Source organism: Gopherus flavomarginatus, chromosome 9 (genome assembly GCF_025201925.1).
Source record: "Gopherus flavomarginatus isolate rGopFla2 chromosome 9, rGopFla2.mat.asm, whole genome shotgun sequence".
Lineage (NCBI taxonomy): Eukaryota > Metazoa > Chordata > Testudines > Testudinidae > Gopherus > Gopherus flavomarginatus.
The window spans coordinates 179,931-200,299 of record NC_066625.1 but is presented as its reverse complement, the minus strand read 5'-3'; the positions used below and the strand labels follow the sequence as shown (position 1 = coordinate 200,299).

Below are 20,369 nucleotides of genomic sequence, written 5' to 3'. Positions count from 1 at the left end.
ATGGGATAACTTTTGAAAACTCCATCCAGTTAGTTCCAAAATTTCAGAGAATGTTCTAGGCATTAATTGTCAGAATCCTATTTGATCTTGGGGAAGAGCAGAAAATCAAAAGGGAGGGAGATTGGGGAACAAAAGTGCCCCCGACAGCTCTTTAGCCACAGCCTCTAGCATATCTACAGTTATCTGTAGATCACACTTTCCAGCACAATACCTATGCTCATGTCAGCTTATCCTCCCAATAGTGTAACACATTGACATGCTGAATGACTTCTCTTCTGGACAGAAAATAATGGTGGTAGGGGGAAAGGGAAATGGAGGGGCCTGAGGGGAGCAGAGAGAAGTTCACACAGCTGCTGGAATGTTAGGGGAAAATTGGGGACCCTCATATGGAGGGAGGGAAGAAAGGAGCACATTGAACCTCTGGTTGGGGGGATCTGATATGGGGGAGAGAGAATTGGGGGCACAGAGCCCGCTGGGGGAAGATTGAGGGACCCAGGGAAGGTGGGGAATAAGACTGCACACAGCCCCTGGCTTGGGGGCCAGAATGAAGGGCCTTCAGAGAATTGGAGCAGACACAGCCCCTGGCATGGGGGATTTGGTATGAGGGGCACACAGACCTCCTGTGTGGGGTTGATTGGAGGACCCTCGTATGAGGAATGGAGTATGGGGGAAAGAGGATAATAGGTTGCATGCTGAGCTGCTGGTATGGGGAGAGAGTGAGGGACCTGATATGGAAGAAGAGGGAAGTGAGGGGCACACAGACCCTTGCAAGGAAGAGATTCGGGTGAATTGCAGGAAATTCCTGGAAAAAGAAGGGGCTGGGATGGTGGGCATACAGAGAGCTTGTGGGAGAGGGAATGGAGGAATACAAAGAGCATTGCAATAAGTTCAGCCTACATAATCTACAAACAACACCTTCGTAAATTTATTTGTGTACAAGAGTGTAGTTCTCTCATTCTCACCACTTCCATCCCAGTCTCCAGTTAGACAAGTCAGTGGGTGCATTCAACAGTTTGGAAAAATGTCTGCATGAAGAGAGATTTAATGAAATATTCCCTGAAGGTAGTAAGAGTGAGGCTCAGCCCTAAGAGGGGTTTACAGAAATAGTCAGGCCCCAGCCCTTTTGGGGTTTTGTAACTGAAGTCCAGCACCTTGAATTGGATTCATACTGCCACCATATGCTGTGCACTCCAGCTACCCCTTGGAGTATGCCTCCATTTGGCCTTAGTGGTCATTCTTAGATAGGATGTGTTTCAGTAGTCTATAAGTGAGGAGGGTGCAGTCTGGATCTCATTCAGCAGTGAAGGGTGCATCCTTCTGGACGGCTGGAGCTGGAAGAAGAGACCTTTGGTCACTGCTGCTGTCTTGGAGCATTAGACCTCTAGAGCCTGCTCCTGTTCCCATTTGAAGTGATTGAGAAAATTCCTATTGATTTAAATAGGATTGAGGAACAGGTCCAGGCACGTGAATGTGGCAGTTTACGGTCTCAGTGATCCATGTTGAAGTGAAGCATTAAGCTGTTAAAACACACACATAGCAGCATTAGGGTTACATTCAAGTAGTCAATTAAGGAAAGTATAGCTGTTAGTATTTATGACAGCTTTACTTTCCATTTTTCAGTTTATCCAACACTGACTGAAGCCCTGCGAAGGAAGTGGGATGAAGCAGAGCAGTCTCTTTATGATGAGCTAATAACTGAACAGGTTTGCTGATCCATTCTGATTTCTTGTTAAAGGACTATCACTTTAAAATTACTTAGTACTGGTCCATTTTCTGTAGTTCCAGCTTTTTTTAGGATAGATGTTTTTATCCTACTATTGGCAAAAACTATTAGTGTTCTGCATCTAACTACAGCTTATTGGTAATCACAAAACCTTGTAAAATAAATAGCCAATGCAAATTACAAACAGAAATAGAATGGCTTTATGTAATGTCTTTGTTTTTTCCAGGGATACAAAAAATTGTTGAAGGAGATTTTTGAGGAAGCAGGACTTTTAAGAGCAACAGAAGAAAAGGAGATTGAGAAAAAAAATAAAAAGCTAAAAAGTCTGGAATTTGAAACAGTGGAGAAATGCAATAAGGTATGGAAAGTAATTCTCAATGCTTGTCTAATAAATTTTACCAACATGGAATTAATCACCATCCTTCTGCTGTGTGATTGAGCCACTGGACTCTCAGCCAAGCTGCCTGTCCATTCAGATAAAGTCTGCTCCCTTGGTTATCTTCTGTTGCCTAAATAACAGTATATTTAAAAATAAATAGAAATAGCAGAACTTATTTTAATGCTGAAAATTGGAAACAAACTAGCATTACCGAATGCCTTTCCAGGAGACGTTAAGGGGCGGCATATGGGAAGTCGTTTGGATACCTAGGTGATGTGCATCTTAGACATGCTCTCATAAAGTGGGGTTGGAATGAGATTAAGAAGCAGAAGGAAGTTAGTGAAAGTGGAAGGTGGACCAGAGCCTTGTGACGGATGGGTACTTGGTAATCATATAATATACACACTATGCAAAAACTTCAGGCCATTTTACAAACAAAGGCCCAGTGGTTCATATCATGTATCCTTTAAATTCTCTGTGTGTGCTCCTGTATCTACAACTATATATGCCTATACATATACACTCTGCAGCAGAATTTACAAGGCTTGTTAGTACGAATTAAAGGCAAGCACTGAGCATTAAATGAAGTGCATAATATGTATGGAGAGAATACATTCAGCCTAAAAGTTTGTGCTATGGTTATACCATCTCATTGATGTGCTGAGATTCATTAACAGGATATGGAAGCGTAGTCATAGATTGCAAAACAAGAAGGAGACCATTGTGGTCATCTAGTCTGACCTTGTGGATATCAAAGCCTATAGAATTTCACCCATTAATTCTGGCATCAGGCCTAATAACTTGTGATTGAATTAAATCATCTCTCTTAGAAAGATATACGTGGTGATTTAAAGCAGTGGACAATCCACCACATCTTTTTGGGTTGGTCCAGTTCCATGGTCGGTGGGTTTAATAGGCCAGGAGAGGCTCTGCTGTGGCGGCCAGACACCCCCAGCCTCCCGTTGCAGGGTTTGGCGGTTAAGTTTTGTTTTATTATGCCCCACGCAGGTTCCAGAACGGCTGAGGAGGCACATACTGCCTCCTCAGCCACCCTGGAAGTTGCCTGGGGCATATCAAAAACACCTTAACAGACACTTTTCCTCTGCGTAGATTGGGTCTGGGGAGGGGAGGCACAGCGCGGCTTTAGCCAGCCCAGGGCTCCTTGAGGCTTCTCCAGCCGAGGTGGGGAGTGCTCAGAACTTCGGCCAGCCCAGGGCTCCCATGGCTGGGGGGGTCAGGGTGTTCTGGATGGGTGTGGGGGAGAGTTGTAGCTCTGGCCGTGGGGGGGAGCAGGGGGTCTCGGGTTTCTGGCCATGGGGAGGGTGTGGGCGGAAGGGGCGGAGCCAGGGGCTAGCTTCCCCAAAGGGGGGCTCCACCCGCTGCTTATGTCCAGTTCTATTAAAAAATTGAACCTTATTTTCAATTTTAATTTAGCTAGCTAGTGATGAATATTATGGGATTCCAGCTTTCCTTATAGCAGTGGTCTCCAACCTTTTTACACCCAAGATCACTTTTTGAATCTAAGGGCAACTAAGGATCCACCCTGCCTCTTCCCCAAAGCCCTGCTGTGCTCACTCCATCCCCCCCGCTCTGTTGTTTGCTCTCCCCCACTCTCACTCACTTTCACCAGGCTGGGGCAGGGGGTTGAGGTTTGGGAGGGTGTGCTGGCTCTCGGCTGGAGCTGAGGGATTCGCAGTGTGAGAGGGGGCTCTGGTATGAGCCTGGTGCAGGAGGGGGTATGGGGTGCTGGCTCCGGAAGGGGGCTCAGGGTGGGGATTGGGGTGCAGAAGGGGGTATGGAGTGCTGGCTCTGGGAAGAGGCTCAGGGATGGGTGTTTGGGTGCGGCCTCCTGCTGGGCAGCACTTACCTCCAGTGGCTCCCGATCGGTGGTGGGTGCAGCGATGGTAAGGCAGACTCCCTGCTTACCCCACCCCCATATTTCTCCTGAAAGGGGCCAATGTGCCCCTGCAGTCCCTGGGGTGGGGAGGGCAGGAGGCATGTGGCTCCACGCGCTGCCCCTCTCTGCAAGCTTGCAGGCAGGAGCAGCATGCACAGAGGTAGACCCCTGCCTTAAGCAGCCACGCTGTGTTGCTGCCGGAGATCGCGGTCGACTGGGAGATCCTCTAGGATGATCACTTTCTTCACACCATTCATAGGTTTTAGTATCTTGTGGATTGTATTTTGTAGTTTGTGTGTGTGGAGGCTGGTAGGGGCTTTGTGCTGGGAGAGAAGCTGAGCCCTGCTGAGGGGGTGGGGCTTCCCTGCTTACGGGTCCTATAAAGGTAGCCAGCCAGTCAGTCAGTGGCATAGACAGCTGCAGCGGCACAGGAGCCAGCAAACAGAGCTGTAAACGGGCGTTTCAGTGGGAGTTTACAGGGGGAGGTTGCGGGGAAGACTTGGAGACCTAAGTAGAGGAACTCACAGGCTAGTGAAGGGAGTGGGTGGTATTCTGGTGCCTGTTGGGGGTTTGTTTTGGTTTGTGTTTCCTGGACTAACAAGTTTTAGGTGGGAAGGCTATGACCGATACAGAGGCAGCAGTGAAAGACCCAATGAGGATGACTGGATGTGGGAGCTGCGGCATGTACATGATCCTGGAGGGGGTGCCTGAAAAGAGTTTTGTTTGCATGAAGTGCCGCCTGACTGAGCTGATGGAAGAAAAGATCTGAGGACTGGAGATGCAGGTGGAAACTCTGGTAGAGCGTAGAAGGGGGTCCGAGCAGATGATGGAGCAAAGATATAAGGAGGCTGAAGGGATAAGCTCAAACTTGCAGATGGAAGCAGGACCAAAGAATTCTGAGGGGAGACTGCTGGGTAAGGAAAGTGGACGATGGAAGCATGTGACTCAGAGAACCAGGCAGAGGAAAAGACGGGCCAGTGAAGGAGAAATAGAGCTCAGGAACAGGTTTGCAGAGTTGGAAAATGAAGAAGGAGCACAGCAAGTGGTCGCGGAAGATGAGAGAGCAAGGAACAAGAGAAGAGCAGCTAGTCCTACAGGAAGAGGGGAAGAGTTAATGGAGACAACACCAAATATGAGCCCCAGGAGGATACAGGATGGGTTGCGGAGGGTTGCAAGGATGAATAGGAATCGAGAGGACTTGCAGCCAGTGGGAGCAGGGGATAGACCGGAGAATCACACTGTCACTAGGAAAAGGCTGGTCTACCTGATTGGAGACTCCTTACTGAGAAGAATAGACAGGCCTGTAACTAGAGCTGATCCGGAGAACAGAAGGGTGTGCTGTCTGCCGGGTGCTAAGATACAGGATGTGGACCTGAGGCTGAAAAGGATCCTAACGGGAGCAGGAAAGAATCCGTTGATTGTCCTTCGTGTGGGAACGAATGATACGGCTAGATTCTCGCTGTAACGTATCAAGGGAGACTATGCCAGACTGGGGAAGATGCTTAAGGAAATCGAGGCTCAGGTGATCTTCAGTGGGATTCTGCCTGTTCCTAGAGAGGGGCAACAAAGGTGAGACAAGATTATGGCGATTAACAGATGGCTAAGGCAGTGGTGCTATAAGGAGGACTTTGGGATGTACAGCCACTGGGAAGCATTCATGGACAGAGGACTGTTCTCTCAGGATGGACTTCATCTGAGAAAGGAGGGAAATAGACTTCTAGGATGGAGGCTGGCACAACTGATTAAGAGAGCTTTAAACTAGGAATTTGGAGGAGATGGTTGGGAGATGTCCAGGTAATCTCCATGCCAGAATTCAACACTGAGAGGGAAGAAAACAAAGTAAGAAAAGATACAGCCGTGGGCAGAAGAATGGACATGGGGAGGAAGGGTAGTGTAGATACCAGTCTAATAGGTGATAGTGGTGGTAGAATGTCTGTGTCTAATCGGGTAAAGAATGTCAGTGAAGCCAAACAGCAAAAATTAAAATGTCTGTACACTAATGCGAGGAGCCTAGGTAACAAAATAGAGGAATTAGAGCTACTGGTGCAGGAAGTGAAACCGGATAGTATAGGAATAACAGAAACATGGTGGAATAGTAGTCATGACTGGAGTACAGGTATTGAAGGCTATGTGCTGTTTAGGAAAGACAGAAATAAAGGCAAAGGTAGTAGAGTAGCATTGTATATCAATGAGGAGGTTAACTGTAAAGAAATAAGAAGTGATGGAATGGATAAGACAGAGTCTGTCTGGGCAAAAATCACATTGGAAAAGAAAGCTACTGGATTTTTCTGGATGTGATAGCTGATGGATTTCTTCACCAAGTAGTTGAAGAACCAACAAGAGGGGACGCCATTTTAGATTTGGTTTTGGTGAGTAGTCAGGACCTCATAGAAGAAATGGTTGTAGGGGACAACTTTGGTTCGAGTAATCATGTGTTAATTCAGTTCAAACTAGATGGAAGGATAAACAAAAATAGATCTGTGACTAGGGTTTTTGATTTCAAAAGGGCTAACTTTAAAGAATTAAGGAAATTAGTTAGGGAAGTGGATTGGACTGAAGAACTTGTCGATCTAAAGGCGGAGGAGGCCTGGAATTACTTCAAGTCAAAGTTGCAGAAACTATCAGAAGCCTGCATCCCAAGAAAGGGGAAAAAAATCATAGGCAGGAGTTGTAGACCAAGCTGGATGAGCAAGCATCTCAGAGAGGTGATTAAGAAAAAGCAGAAAGCCTACAAGGAGTTGAAGATGGGAAGGATTAGCAAGGAAAGCTACCTTATAGAGGTCAGAACATGTAGGGATAAAGTGAGAAAGGGCAAAAGCCATGTAAAGTTGAACCTTGCAAAGGGAATTAAAACCAATAGTAAAAGTTTCTATAGCCATATAAATAAGAAGAAAACAAAGAAAGAAGAAGTGGGACCGCTAAACACTGAGGATGGAGTGGAGGTTAAGGATAATCTAGGCCTGGCCCAATATCTAAACAAATACTTTGCCTCAGTCTTTAATGAGGCGCTTAAGGATAATGGTAGCATGACAAATGGGAATGAGGATATGGAGGTAGATATTACCACATCCGAGGTAAAACTCGAACAGCTTAATGGGACAAAATCAGAGGGCCTAGATAATCTTCATCCAAGAATATTAAAGGAACTGGCACAGGAAATTGCAAGCCCATTAGCAAGAATTTTTAATGAATCAGTAAACTCAGCAGTTGTATCGTACAACTGGAGAATTGCTAACATAGTTCCTATTTTTAAGAAAGGGAAAAAGGGTAATCTGGGTAACTATAGGCCTGTTAGTTTGACATCTGTAGTATGTAAGGTCTTGGAAAAAATTTTGAAGGAGAAAGTAGTTAAGGACATTGAGGTCAATGGTAATTGGGACAAAATACAACATGGTTTTACAAAAGGTAGATCGTGCCAAACCAACCTGAACTCCTTCTTTGAGAAGGTAACAGATTTTTTTAGCCAAAGGAAATGCAGTGGATCTAATTTACCTTGATTTCAGTAAGGCATTTGATATGGTTCCACATGGGGAATTATTAGTTAAATTGGAAAAGATGGGGATCAATATGAAAATTGAAAGGTGGATAAGGAACTGGTTAAAGGGGAGACTACAACGGGTTGTACTGAAAGGAGAACTGTCAGGGTGGAAGGAGGTTACTATTGGAGTTCCTCAGGAATCAGTTTTGGGACCAGTCTTATTTAATCTTTTTATTACTGACCTTGGCACAAAAAGTGGGAATGTGCTAATAAAGTTTGCAGATGACACAAAGCTGGGGGGTATTGCTAACACAGAGAAGGACCGGGGTATCCTACAGGAAAATCTGGATGACCTTGTAAACTGGACTAATAGTAATAGGATGAAATTTAATAGTGAAAAGTGCAAGGTCATGCATTTAGGGAGTAATAACAAGAATTTTAGTTATAAATTGGGGACACATCAGCTGGAAGTAATGGAGCGGGGAGAAGGACCTCGGAGTGTTGGTTGATCACAGGATGACTATGAGTCGCCAGTGTGATATGACCATTAAAAAAGCTAATGGAGTTTTAGGATGCATCAGGCGAGGTATTTCCAGCAAAGATAAGAAGGTGTTAGTACCATTATACAAGGCACTGGTGAGATGTCATCTGGAATACTGTGTGCAGTTCTTGTCTCCCATGTTCAAGAAGGATGAATTCAAACTGGAACAGGTTCAGAGACGGGCTACTAAGATGATCCGAGGAATGGAAAACCTGTCTTATGAAAGGAGACTCAAAGAGTTTGGCTTGTTTAGCCTAACCAAAAGAAGGTTGAGGGGGGATATGATTGCTCTTTATAAATATATCAGAGGGATAAATATTAGGGAGGGAGAGGAATTATTTAAGCTGAGTACCAATGTGGACACAAGAGCAAATGGATATAAACTGGACACTATGAAGTTTAGACTTGAAATTAGACAAAGGTTTCTAACCATTAGAGGAGTGAAGTTCTGGAACAGCCTTCCAAGGGGAGTAGTGGGGGGAAAAGGTCTATCTGACTTTAAGACTAAGCTTGATAAGTTTATGGAGGGGATGATATGATGTGATAGCCTAATTTTGGCAATTTGGCAATTGACCTTTGATTATCAGCAGGTAAGTATGCCCAGTGGTCTGTGATGGGATGTTAGATGGGGTGGGATCTGAGTTACTACCGAGAATTCTTTCCTGGGTGCTGGTGAGTCTTGCCCACATGCTCAGGGTTTAACTGATTGCCATATTTGGGGTTGGGAAGGAATTTTCCTCCAGGGCAGATTGGCAGAGGCCCTGGAAGTTTTTCGCCTTCCTCTGCAGCGTGGGGCATGGGACACTTGCTGGAGGATTCTCTACAGCTTGAGGTCTTCAAACCACAATTTGAGGACTTCAATAACTCAGACATAGGTTAGGGGTTTGTTATTGAAGTGGATGGGTGAGATTCTGTGGCCTGAATTGTGCAGGAGGTCAGACTAGATGATCATAATGGTCCCATCTGACCTTAAAGTCTATGACTCTATAGTTTTATAGACCTCTTATCATATCTCCCCTTCATCATCTGTTTTCTGAACTGCGTAGTCCCAGTCTTTTTAATCTCTCCCCATATGGAAGTTATTGCATACCCCTAATATTTTTTGTTGTCCTTCTTTGTACCTTTTCCAATTTTTAATATATATTTTTTGAGAATGGGAACCAAAACTGCATGCAGTGTTCAGGGTGTAGGCATACTACGGATTTATATAGTAGCATTGTGATGTTATCTGTCTTATTACCCATCCTTTTTTGAATGCCTCTGCACATTGAGCAGATATTGTCAGAGAACTATCTACAATGGCTCCAATATCTCTTTCTTGAGTGGTAACAGCTAATTTAGAGGCCATTATTTTATTTGTATAGTTGATATTATCTTTTCCAATGTGCATTACTTTGCACGTATCAACATGGAATTTCATTTGCCATTTTGTTGCTCAGTCACCCAGTTTTGTGATATCCCATTGTAACTCTTTCTGTCTGCTTTGGAATTAACTATTTTGAGTAATTTTGTATTGTCTGCAAATTTTGCAACCTCACTGTTTACCTTGTTGTCCAAATCATTTATAAACATGTTGGACAGCACTGGTCCCAGTAGTGATCCCTGGGGGATGCCATTATTTACCTCTCTCTTTTCTGAAAACAGCATTTATTCCTACCCTTTGTTTCCTGTCTTTTAAGCGGTTACTGATTGATGAGAGGACCTTTCTTCTTATCCTGTGACTGCTTATTTTACTTAAGAGCCTTTGGTGAGGGGCCTTGTCAAGTCTTTCTGAAAGTGCAAGTACACTGTATCCACTGAATCACCCTTGTCCACATGTTTGTTGACCCCCTCAAAAAATTCTCATAGATTGGTGAGGCATGATTTCCCTTTACAAAAGCCATGTTGACTCTTCCCCAACAAATCGTGTTTATCTGTGTGTGTGATAATTCTGTTTTATACTGTAGTTTCAACCAGTTTGAATGGTACTGAAATTAGGCTTACTGCCCTGTAATTGCCAGGATTGCTTCTGGAAACTTTTTAAAAAATTGGTAGCTATCCTCCAGTCATCTGGTAAATCAAGATTCCAAACATGTTTTTTTTTCCTCCCAGTGGCTGCCCTTATAACTATGGTTGGACATTTTATACTTGATGCAAACTGAATTTTTAAGTAGACATGTGTATTTAGGCAAAACATATTGTCCATTTTAAAAATATTTTTTATTCCAGGAGTACAAGAAACTTTCTGAAGAAATAATAAGGCTTAAAGATTTATTAACTCAACGTGGTGTTGTATATGAAAGAAACACAGGTAAGTTCTTTGTGTAGTTCTACTTTCTCATTCCTATCTATTTAGAACATGAATGCTCAGCTTTCTCTTTTTAAATGAAAAATATTGTTAAGATCAGGATAAACAAATAATCTTTCATCGGAGGGGTCAAGCCCCACCATAAAGCATACTGTATGTGATTTTGACTGAACAGACCCTTGACTGCGAGAACTTGTTTAAAAATATATGTAGGTTTTTGTTGGTGTCAGACTCTTCCTGTTGGTATGCATACTTCCACCTTTTCATGTTCTCTGTATGTATAAATATCTCCTGTCTGTGTGTTCCATTCTATGCATCTGAAGAAGTGGGCTGTAGCTCAGGAAAGCTTATGCTGAAATAAATTTGTTAGTCTCTAAGGTGCCACAAGTACTCCTAGCCTTTACAATGGGACTGTAGCTGCTACCACTTCTATTTTGGTATACTTTGAGCTTCAGTCTCTGATTCTTCCTCCGTGCTAAGTGTTAATGTCCACAGCATTCAAGACTAATATTTTCATCTCATTTCTCCCAAATGCACGCCAACGATAAAATCTGCTCCCATGAGTATGTGAAATGTTCTCCTTTGGTGTGTGTAAAGTCTCCTGCTTCATACTTCATTCCACTCTTTGCTGGTCAGTTTCTCTCTCTCACTGGCCTCCGCTGCAGATATTCACCACCTGTCCCATGCTACTTCCTGGTTTAAAGAAGAGAGCAACAGCAGGAGGGTGGGTCCTGGCTGTGAAGAAGCAGTCTGGATTTACTCCAGGCAAGTTCCAGTCTCATCCTGCCTCCTAGGAACCAAGTTGCCTCATTCTTCTCAGTGCTTGTTCCCCAATTATCATGTCAAATTCCAGTCCTTGTGTAGTTAATTCCCTAAGTTCCACGTGATGCCCCTTGGGCATTTAGCTTCTTAAGGTGCACCTCTTTGTAGTTTGTGTTCAGAGATTGGCATCTCAGTGAAATATTAGGCTGTAACCTAATGACTAGAACTGAGCAAGTGATATATTTGCATTTCGTAGTTCTTTTCTGTATGAGAAACTTTCATTTTCATTATGTGAAATGAGTGACTTTTTTCAGGGAAAAAAATCTTGTGTTGGAACGTATGCAGATTATAGATTTTGCTAATTAATATCCAGTTTAAACTATTATTTACATAAATTACACAGGATTTCTGTTCACTGACTGGATAACTTGTGTAACCATATAGAGCAGAATTTGAATTGTATATTCAAGAGCAAAAATCACAGTTTGCATTGGATGACTTATTGTAACTCAACATCAGAGGGGTAGCCGTGTTCGTCTGTATCCACAAAAACGACGAGGAGTCTGGTGGCATCTTAAAGACTAACAGATTTATTTGGGCTCAAGCTTTCATGGGTAAAAAACCCATTTCTTCAGATGCATGGAGTGAAAATTACGGATACAGGCATAAATATATATTGGCACATGAAGAGAAGGGCGTTACCTTACAAGTGGAGAAACAATGTTGAAGGCCAGTTCAGTCAGGGTGGATGTGGACCACTCCCAATAGTTGAGGAGGAGGTGTCAATAGCAAGAGAGAGAAAATTGCTTTTGCAGTGAGCTAGCCACTCCCAGTCCCTATTCAAGCCCAAATTGATGGTGTTAAAGGAGTGGCTGGCTCACTACAAAGGCAATTTTCCCTCTCTTGGAATTGATATTGGTGCCAATATCTATTTGTCTGTATCTGTAATTTTCACTCCATGCATCTGAAGAAATGTGTTTTTTACCCACAAAAGGTTATGCCTAAATAAATCTGTTAATCTTTAAGGTGCCACCAGACTCCTCATTGTTTTTGTAACTCAACAGTATCCTGTGACTTATTGTGACTAAGTAAAATCATGTGAATTGCAGCTTTTATTATGAAAAGTTAAGAAATAACTAACATTTTACAATTAAATATTTCAGCTGAAAATACAAGTGCTGAACACGTCATTCATAAAGTGGTGACTGCAAAGCCAAGTGTTCTGAATGGTTCAAAGGCTAATGAACATCTACAGGAAGACACAGGCATTTGGAATGACACCTTTTAAAGAAATTTGTCTGGCTGATAAATATCAAGTTCATATAGACTAAACTATTGAGCAAATTGGATGTATATCATAGTACTAAGATAATTTAACAACGCTTTGTGAATATTTCTAATGCTCTATATTCTTGCCCTAAGGCAACAGGAAGAGAATGTTTGAGTTAAATTCTGCCATTGAAGACAGCTGTTGTAGTTCAGGTTACAAGGATGTTTAAGTTGTAAAAATTCTCTTTGCTGAAACTGTTACCAACCATTGGGTCTGCAGACTCTACTTCTCCAATCTCAGTTCTGTGCTCTTTGCTTTGATCAATTATTGCACTAATTAGAGTGAAAGGTGATTGGTTGTATACCCAGCATCTGTATTTCTGCCTGATGTGGGGGGAACAGTTTTGTCCTCAAATTTGGATGGATTACTAAACTTCTTAACCACTGATAGCAGGGGCAGTTTATTTGCCTTTGGGAAGGAGTAGTTCACATTGTACTTGCTAATCCTGTAGCAGCACTGATGAGGCTAGAAGGATGGAGTGATGTGGAACCTTTAGCCAGAGATGAACATGTGAGCAAAAAGCAAAATTTACCTTCTAGTCTTTCAGGTAGATTATATACAGTATACTCCTATTTATCCAAAACTCCATTATCCAAACCTCTGCATTATCCAGATCCCTTCCTTGTCCCCTAGCATGAGATACATGCTCTCTGCAGCATGTATCTTATGCTGGAGGATAAGGAAGTGATTCAGATAATGTGGAGGTTTGGGTAATAGAGCAGACACTACTAGCCAGGACTGCAAGAAGGATGAGCCCCCGGCTGCAGAGAAGACCATCCTGCTGCTGAATGAGCCCTCTGCAGCACTGCTGTCATGGGAGTGAATGAGGCTAAGACAGCAGAGCTGCAGAGGGCTCCCTATGTTGCCACAGTGCTGGTGACACCCGATCCCTGCAGGCACAAGGTGCAGTGGGAAGGCTATGGTCCTGATAGGGCAGACTCTGTTCTGCCCTGCCAGGACCACAGTCTTCCTTGCGCCTGCAGGGAATTGGGTGTCACTTGCCATGTGGCTGCACAGGGAGTCTGCAACATTACTGTCACAGGAGTAAGTGAGTGGGGCACAGCAGAGACCCCTGGCCAGGACTGTGAAGAGGATGACAAGCCCCTGACTGTGGAGGAGGCCACCCTGCTGCTGAATGGCCTCTTGATTATCTGAACCAAATCTGTGTCCCTCATGCTATTCAGATAATTGGGAGTACGCTGTATTGAAAAAGATAGAAGGAAATGACTGCATAAAGACTAGAGAAATTACTCCACATTAAAGCTGTAAGGTGTAAATAGTTATTCCTTTAACACCTGTTTCCACACTAGCAGCTAATATTCACCTCTTATCCATCTCTGCTGCAAATTCTTGTTTAAGACAACCATCACACAGTTTACTAAAAGTTAAGACTAACAGAACGACCATTTGTAAGTAGGATACTTTCCTCCTAACCTTCTGGTTTGCCTCAGGTGGCCGTGATGCTCTCTCACAAGTTCTTTCCTACCTCAGCTTTGGTGTTGGCTCAGGACTTTTTACCCGTAGTGCTGCCCCCCTTCCCCTGACTTTTCTTTCCAGCCATCCACAGCTTGCTCCTGATCCTTCTAGTCACATATTGGGGTACTATCACAAACACTATCATTTTTGTGTGCATTTTGCATTTACTACTCCAAACGTACATTGTAATAGATTTCAAATCAAGGAAATCTTAGTGATCCATTTAGCATACCCAGTGCATAATGTCAGATGTGAATGCAAAATAATTACACTACTTTTCAGACAAGATCTTGCAAACTGAGATAAAGTCTGCATTGCATGAACATTAAAATCACCTTCCCAATTTAAAGAGTAAGCCTTTTCTCTTTTGGCTTAGGCAAAAATGTTCCTTCCCTCTATGGTGTGTATCATCTGCAACTGCAGTTCTCCCACACTAGGATTGGTTGCATTTGAGAGGTGCTTACACCTTGGGATTCTTATGGATGAAAAATGAAAATCGAATGTTTTTTTTACAGAAGACCAGTAATGTTTAAGGAGTGTATCTCTATTCTGTATATTATAAAGAATAAATGTATGGATTCTTCTAACAAAGTTGTGGAATGTTATACTAGCAAGTTGTCCAGCAGCAAGGACATAATTTGTACTTAAATAATTATTACAATACCTTCCCTTGCTGTGTTAGCTAACCCTGACCACCTAATTCAGGTGTTTTCAAATTGGGAGTCATGACCCCTATGGGAGTCATGAGGTTATTACAGGGGGAGTCACGAGTTGTCAGCCTCCATCCCAAACCCCACTTCACCTCCAGCATTTATAATAGTGTTTATTTTTAATTTATAAGGGGGGTCGCACTCAGAGGCTTTGCTGTGTGAAAGGGAGTCACTAGTACAGAAGTTTGAGAACCACTATGCTAATCTACAGTAGATTCTACTGAGTCTCAAATCTTCATTTTAGCACCAACAATTTTCCTCAACTGAGATAGTTATGGTAGCATCATGAGTACAACCTATTACCATGGTGTGAAGTTTTCTCCCCTCCCTTAGAAGCCAAATTTAACCAAATTCAGCTGATCTATGCAGAAGGTGGGTGGTAGTAAAGGCAAGTTGCCCTTCTGAAACCAGTAACTCCATGAAGACATCCAAGTGTAGGATGAAGACTATCATAAATCTTAGCTACACTGTCCCTAGGAATCTTTCTGATATCAGTTAGGAAGAAGCTTACCTGTATATCCCCATCAGTGATCCCTTAGAGCTGAACAAAGGACCTGCACTTCTAATTCAGAACTTTACCTTTTTAGAACGTAACAGCAGCCATACTGGGTCAGACCAACAGTCCATCTAGTCCAGTAGCCTGTCTTTTGACAGTGGCCAATGCCAGGTGCTTCAGAGGGAGAGAACAGAATAGGCAATCATTGAGTGATCTATCCCATCGTTCACTCCCAGCTTCTGGCAGTGAGAGGCTAGGGACACCCGGAGCATAGGGTTGCATCCCTGCTAATGCTAATAGGCCCATCAATGGCTATCTTCCATGAACTTACTTCTTTTTTGAACCCAGTTGTAGTTTTGGCCTTCACAATGTTGCAGGGGGTGCAACAGTTGGGGTTCGTTTGCCCGGTGTGCTTATCCCCAATGACCACACCGGAGTGGAGAAGCAAGTATCTTTATTTGAGTCAAATAAGGTGCAAGGAGATGTAAAATCTCAGATCATGCACACATCACTATTCATTGCCATGTCTTATATACCTTACTTGTTTACAAAGATGTTCACAGGTGCTACAATTCATCATTTACAATTCATTAACTACTGGATCTTTTAATTAACTATATCCTTAACCCATACTACTAACCCTCCCCCCTTTGATCGATTACATCTTGTACCATAAACAAAAGAACACAAGAAAATGATAAATGATTACATGTACTCATGCTAACTTTAAAGGAACATATTGTTTAGCTCGAAAGGCAGTCGTAGGCCTGAGAATGTAAACTTCTGACCCCACACCATATTGCCAGTTACTTGGAGCCCTGCACCCCCCAACAGTCCCCCCTTTGAGAATACTCAAAGGTCTTTCGTTGAGTTTTCTCATATTCATTACTTAGAATAAGGTCAAAGGGCAAGCCACCTGATATTGGCAGCGAGACTGCCCTAAGGGGGTACATTTCTGTTGGCTGACGGAGGGCAGAAAGACAACTTTTACAACAAGGCACTCCTAACTGCAGACCACAGCAGAAGAGCAAACCAATCGCTATCACTACTAGCAGAGAGGTAAAAATGCTTTTAAGCCACCCAAACCAATTACCAAAACCCCAAGAACCCCACCAATTATTGTCACTATTTTGCGTTATGTTAGTGACAATGTCACGCAACTTAACCAGTCTATTTTCAATGCTTTGGCTGTGATCAGAAAGGTTAAAGCAACAGAGACCCTTAAATTTCTCACAGCCATGATTATGCCTTAAGAGGAGGTAATCTATTGCAGCTCGATTTTTGGAGTATCCCTTCTCAGACCCCTGTGAGTTCCGAGGCCAAATCAGAGATTAAAATGGAAGTTAGATTAATGGATTTGGCGAGGGCATAGGCCACTTTAACAAGCTGGAGCTCTGCATCTAAGGCCAGGCCTGGGACTCCGACCAATGAAGTAGCAAGGGCTATGGCCTGAGATTTAGACACCAAGTTTACCTTAGTATCACATGTTTCATCCAGAGGCTGGCCACGCCGAGCCCTCCGGGCTCGGATAGGTCCAGGTGTCTTTAAAACTAGAGCATGGCCAGGGACAACTCCCATGGTTAATCGTCCGAGAGAACAAGGGCCTCCCGAACTGTTAACTGGGACATAGGTAAATGCGGTTAGTCCACAGAGCAAAAACCACCCACGGGGAAGATATAAGTGTGCATTAAAATAAGAAGTCGGGGTTGGGGAAACAGAACAATTCATCTCATGGTTGGTCAAATTAGTATCAACCTTCCGTGCCCCTACAATAGCAAAACAGGAAATAACATTTGAGGACACGGCCATTAGCCTAATCTGAAGACAATGCTGGTTTGTATAGGGTTTAGGATTTGAGATAGAACCAAACTGAGACAGATGCCCAGCTGTCAATTTAATATTGAAACCAGCAAGTTTAGTATATTTGTGAATTTCTTGCAAGGGCATAGCTACTCCCACAAAACAAGTAGTAAATACAGACCCTAAAGTGTAACCGCTCCCTACACAAAAGTGAGAAGAATTAGAGGCTGTGGCAGCTAAAAGAGCCCACCAGTTATTTTCTGGGGAGCGGAAAGATAAAGCGGCCAACTGTCCAGAAACAGTAAACACCCATACAAGTATTAAAAACATGGCCAAATTAGAGTGATTTGAGTTTAAACAATAACTTGAGTCCCAAATCTTCCGATGTTCTGGTTCCAGTAGGCTGGACCGTCCACTGCTCGGGGTCTGGATTCTGCGGTGGAGGTACAGCTTTTAATCGGGAGTAGTGAATCCAGCTTTTGTGTCCCTCTACTTTAGCTGCCGTGTGGGACACCAGTAAAACGAGATAGGGTCCTTTCCACTTCTCCTGGAGAGGTTCGTCCTTCCAGGTACGGACAAGGATGAAGTCATCTGGCTGTAGGGAATGGACAGGTGCATCCAAAGGGAGTGGCTGAGAGTCCTTAATGTACCTGTAAAAAGAACATAAAACAGCAGACAGAGAACACATATACTGAGACAAATGTCCACACCCAGCCTCCCATTCCCCTAGCAGGATCGAGGTACCATTCACAGGCCATGCCCTTCCAAACATAATCTCGAAGGGGCTTAAACCAGTTCTTCCCTTAGGAAGAGCTCGAATGCGGAGTAAAACCAAAGGTAGGGCATCAGACCACTTTAAAGACGCTTCCTGACATATCTTGGCTAGATGCCTTTTGAGTGTCTGATTAGTACATTCTACCACTCCACTGGCCTGTGGCCTCCAAGGGGTGTGAAGTTTCCAGTTGAGCTGGAGGATATCCGAGACATTCTGGACAATTTTTGAGGTGAAGTGTGTTCCCTGGTCAGACTCCATCCATCGAGGCAGGCCAAATCTAGGAAAAATCTCTTTAACAAGTTTAAGAGCCACAGTCTTAGCAGTGTTCCTCGGTTAATACTGTGATCCTTCTTTTGATGAGCCTGTAGTGCATTACTGCTACCTTTAAGGGGAGTTGTACGGCCTCCAAAAGCTGAAGAATTTGTAACCCGTGCTTGACCAGGGAGCCTTGAGCCGTCAATAATCCCCTTTGTTTCCATAAACCTGCATGGGCATGTAGTACACCAAAAGCATATTTAGAGTCTGTGAAGATATTAACCCTTTTCCCTTTTGACAATTCAAGCACACGAGTTAAAGCCACTATTTCGGCTAGCTGGGCTGAAGTCCCGGGGGGCAGGCTTTTTGCCTCCACAGTTTCATGGAGAGACACCACGGCATAGCCCGCCCTTCTAAGTCCATTTACAACAGTGCTACTGCCATCCGTGTACCACTCATAGTCTGCGTTAGCAAGAGGTTGATCTTTTAAATCCTGACGGCTGGAATACTGGGCATCTATAACTTCCAAGCAGTCATGCTCTTGGCCCTCTGTTTCTGGCAGCAAGGTGGCTGGGTTAAGGGAGGGGCAAGCCTGCAGGGTAACTTAGGGGTTCTCTAAGAGCTTAGCCTGATACTGGGCTAACCGAGCTTGGGTGAGCCAGAGACCCCCCTTTGTGTCCAGTAAGGCTTGGTCCATATGTGGAGTGTATACTTGAACAGCCCTCCCCCAAAGTCAGTTTTTCTGCTTCCTCTAACACCAGAGCTGTAGCTGCACCTGTCCATAGGCATGCCAGCCACCCCTTAGCAACCTGATCCAATTGTTTGGAGAAATAAGCCACTGGGCGTTTCCAAGAGCCCAATAACTGTGTAAGTAGTCCCAGGGCCACCCCTTTTCTTTCATGTACATACAATTGAAAGGGCTTAGAAAGATCGGGCAGACCCAGGCCTGGGGCTTCCATCAATTTTCTTTTTATTAAGGTAAAGGCATTATTTGCCTCTGTTGTCCAGTAAAACGGTTTCTGATCGGTCCCTTTAACACATTCATACAGTGGCTTAGCTAGTAGTCCAAACTCTGGAATCCATATGCGGTAAAATCCTGCCATTCCCAGGAATACTCTGAGCTGCTTGCGATTTCGGGGAGTAGAAACTCGACAAATAGGTTCAAGCCTCCCCCTTGAAAGCTGGCGTTCCCCCTGTCTGATCTGGAAGCCTAGGTAACGTACTTCGGGGAGGGCAATTTGGGCTTTATTTCTTGACACGCGATACCCCCGCAGCCCGAGAAAGTTTAAAAGACTTACGGTTGCCTGGAGACATACTTCTAGTCCCACTGCTGCGATTAATAAATCATCAACGTACTGTAGGAGAAGGACTTTGTTCTCATTTTCCCATCCTTCCAAGTCCAGGGATAAAGCTTGACAGAAAAGAGTGGGGGAGTTCTTAAATCCTTGTGCCAGCACTGTCCAACACAGTTGCCTTTTATTCCTGTTTGCGTCTTCCCATTCAAAGGAGAAAATTTCCTGGGACCCTGTGTCCACCAGAATTGTGAAAAAGGCATCCTTTAAATCAAGAACTGAGAAACATGAATACTGTCCCCGCACAGAGGCTAGCAGCGTATATGGGTTGGGCACAAGGGAGTATAAAGTCTTAACCCTCTCGTTGACTGCTCTTAAGTCCTGCACCAATCGATAACTGCCATCCGGTTTCTGGACTGGTGAGATAGGGGTATTCCAAGCTGAGTGACACTCCTGTAATACCCCACACTGCAGGAATTTATCTATAATTTTCTGTAATTCCTCCCTGGCCTCCTTCTAAGTATCAAGACTTTGCTCATATCTTCATTCTGCTTCTGCCCATGCCTTAGCTGAAATCTGGTTTCGCTCCACTTCAGAGAGGAGTGTTCACAGAAGTACCTGGCAGTTATCCCAGTCAGGTTTATGACTAACCAGACAGCCTTCAAAAACTGAAATAAATCGGGAGGGGTTGGTAGAAAATTCCCCTGCCTGCGCTTTGAAAGCCGCTAGATCCACAGAATTAAAAGGAACATGAGAGTACACCTGCATAGTGGTTAACTCCTGAGTAGCCGTAGCATTGCGAGCGATTCGGATTTCAGTAATTAAAGGGTACAAACCTGTGGCGGGCTCAATTGGCGGGGCTGAGGGGACTTTGTCACCATACAATGGGGGTGCTGTGGCCGAATGTGACCCCGCTCCTGCTATTACAGTAAATAATGAGTTTTAAACATTTTCATAACTCTTCCCTAAGCCTGTTGGAATCAAATTACACTGCTTCAAAATATCTGTTCTGTTCCATAATGACATAAATATCTGACCATACATAGGCTCATTCCATTTACCAGTTTGTTGACAAAATAAAAGAAGTTGGAGGATCGTATTATAATTAATTGAACCCTCCGGTGGCCACCGTTCCTGGTCCTCTAGCTGATATTGAGGCCAGTCTATT

The 20,369-nt window shown here is 43.8% G+C and overlaps 1 protein-coding gene, 1 long non-coding RNA gene and 1 pseudogene across 8 annotated transcripts in view; 1 reads left to right on the top strand and 2 right to left on the bottom strand.

The window, feature by feature from the left end:
• Positions 1-14,451, top strand: part of GNPTG (N-acetylglucosamine-1-phosphate transferase subunit gamma) — a 32,379-nt gene extending 17,928 nt beyond the window's left edge. For all 7 annotated transcript variants that reach the window (XM_050967661.1, XM_050967660.1, XM_050967658.1 and 4 more), the window contains 4 exons: positions 1,621-1,703; positions 1,950-2,081; positions 10,227-10,308; positions 12,231-14,451. In XM_050967661.1, coding sequence (XP_050823618.1) covers positions 1,621-1,703; positions 1,950-2,081; positions 10,227-10,308; positions 12,231-12,355 — 422 coding nt within the window. In that variant the 3' untranslated portion in view covers positions 12,356-14,451. The remainder of the gene's footprint in view (positions 1-1,620; positions 1,704-1,949; positions 2,082-10,226; positions 10,309-12,230) is intronic.
• A 1,065-nt stretch (positions 14,452-15,516) lies between these two features.
• Positions 15,517-19,578, bottom strand: LOC127058144 (uncharacterized). The gene is made up of 2 exons (XR_007776296.1): positions 19,208-19,578; positions 15,517-17,529 (listed from the first exon to the last, which is right to left on the bottom strand). It is a non-coding gene; the product is annotated as an uncharacterized LOC127058144 (long non-coding RNA).
• On the bottom strand, positions 17,537-19,201 carry LOC127058142 (uncharacterized; annotated as a pseudogene).
• Positions 19,579-20,369: the final 791 nt, after the last annotated feature.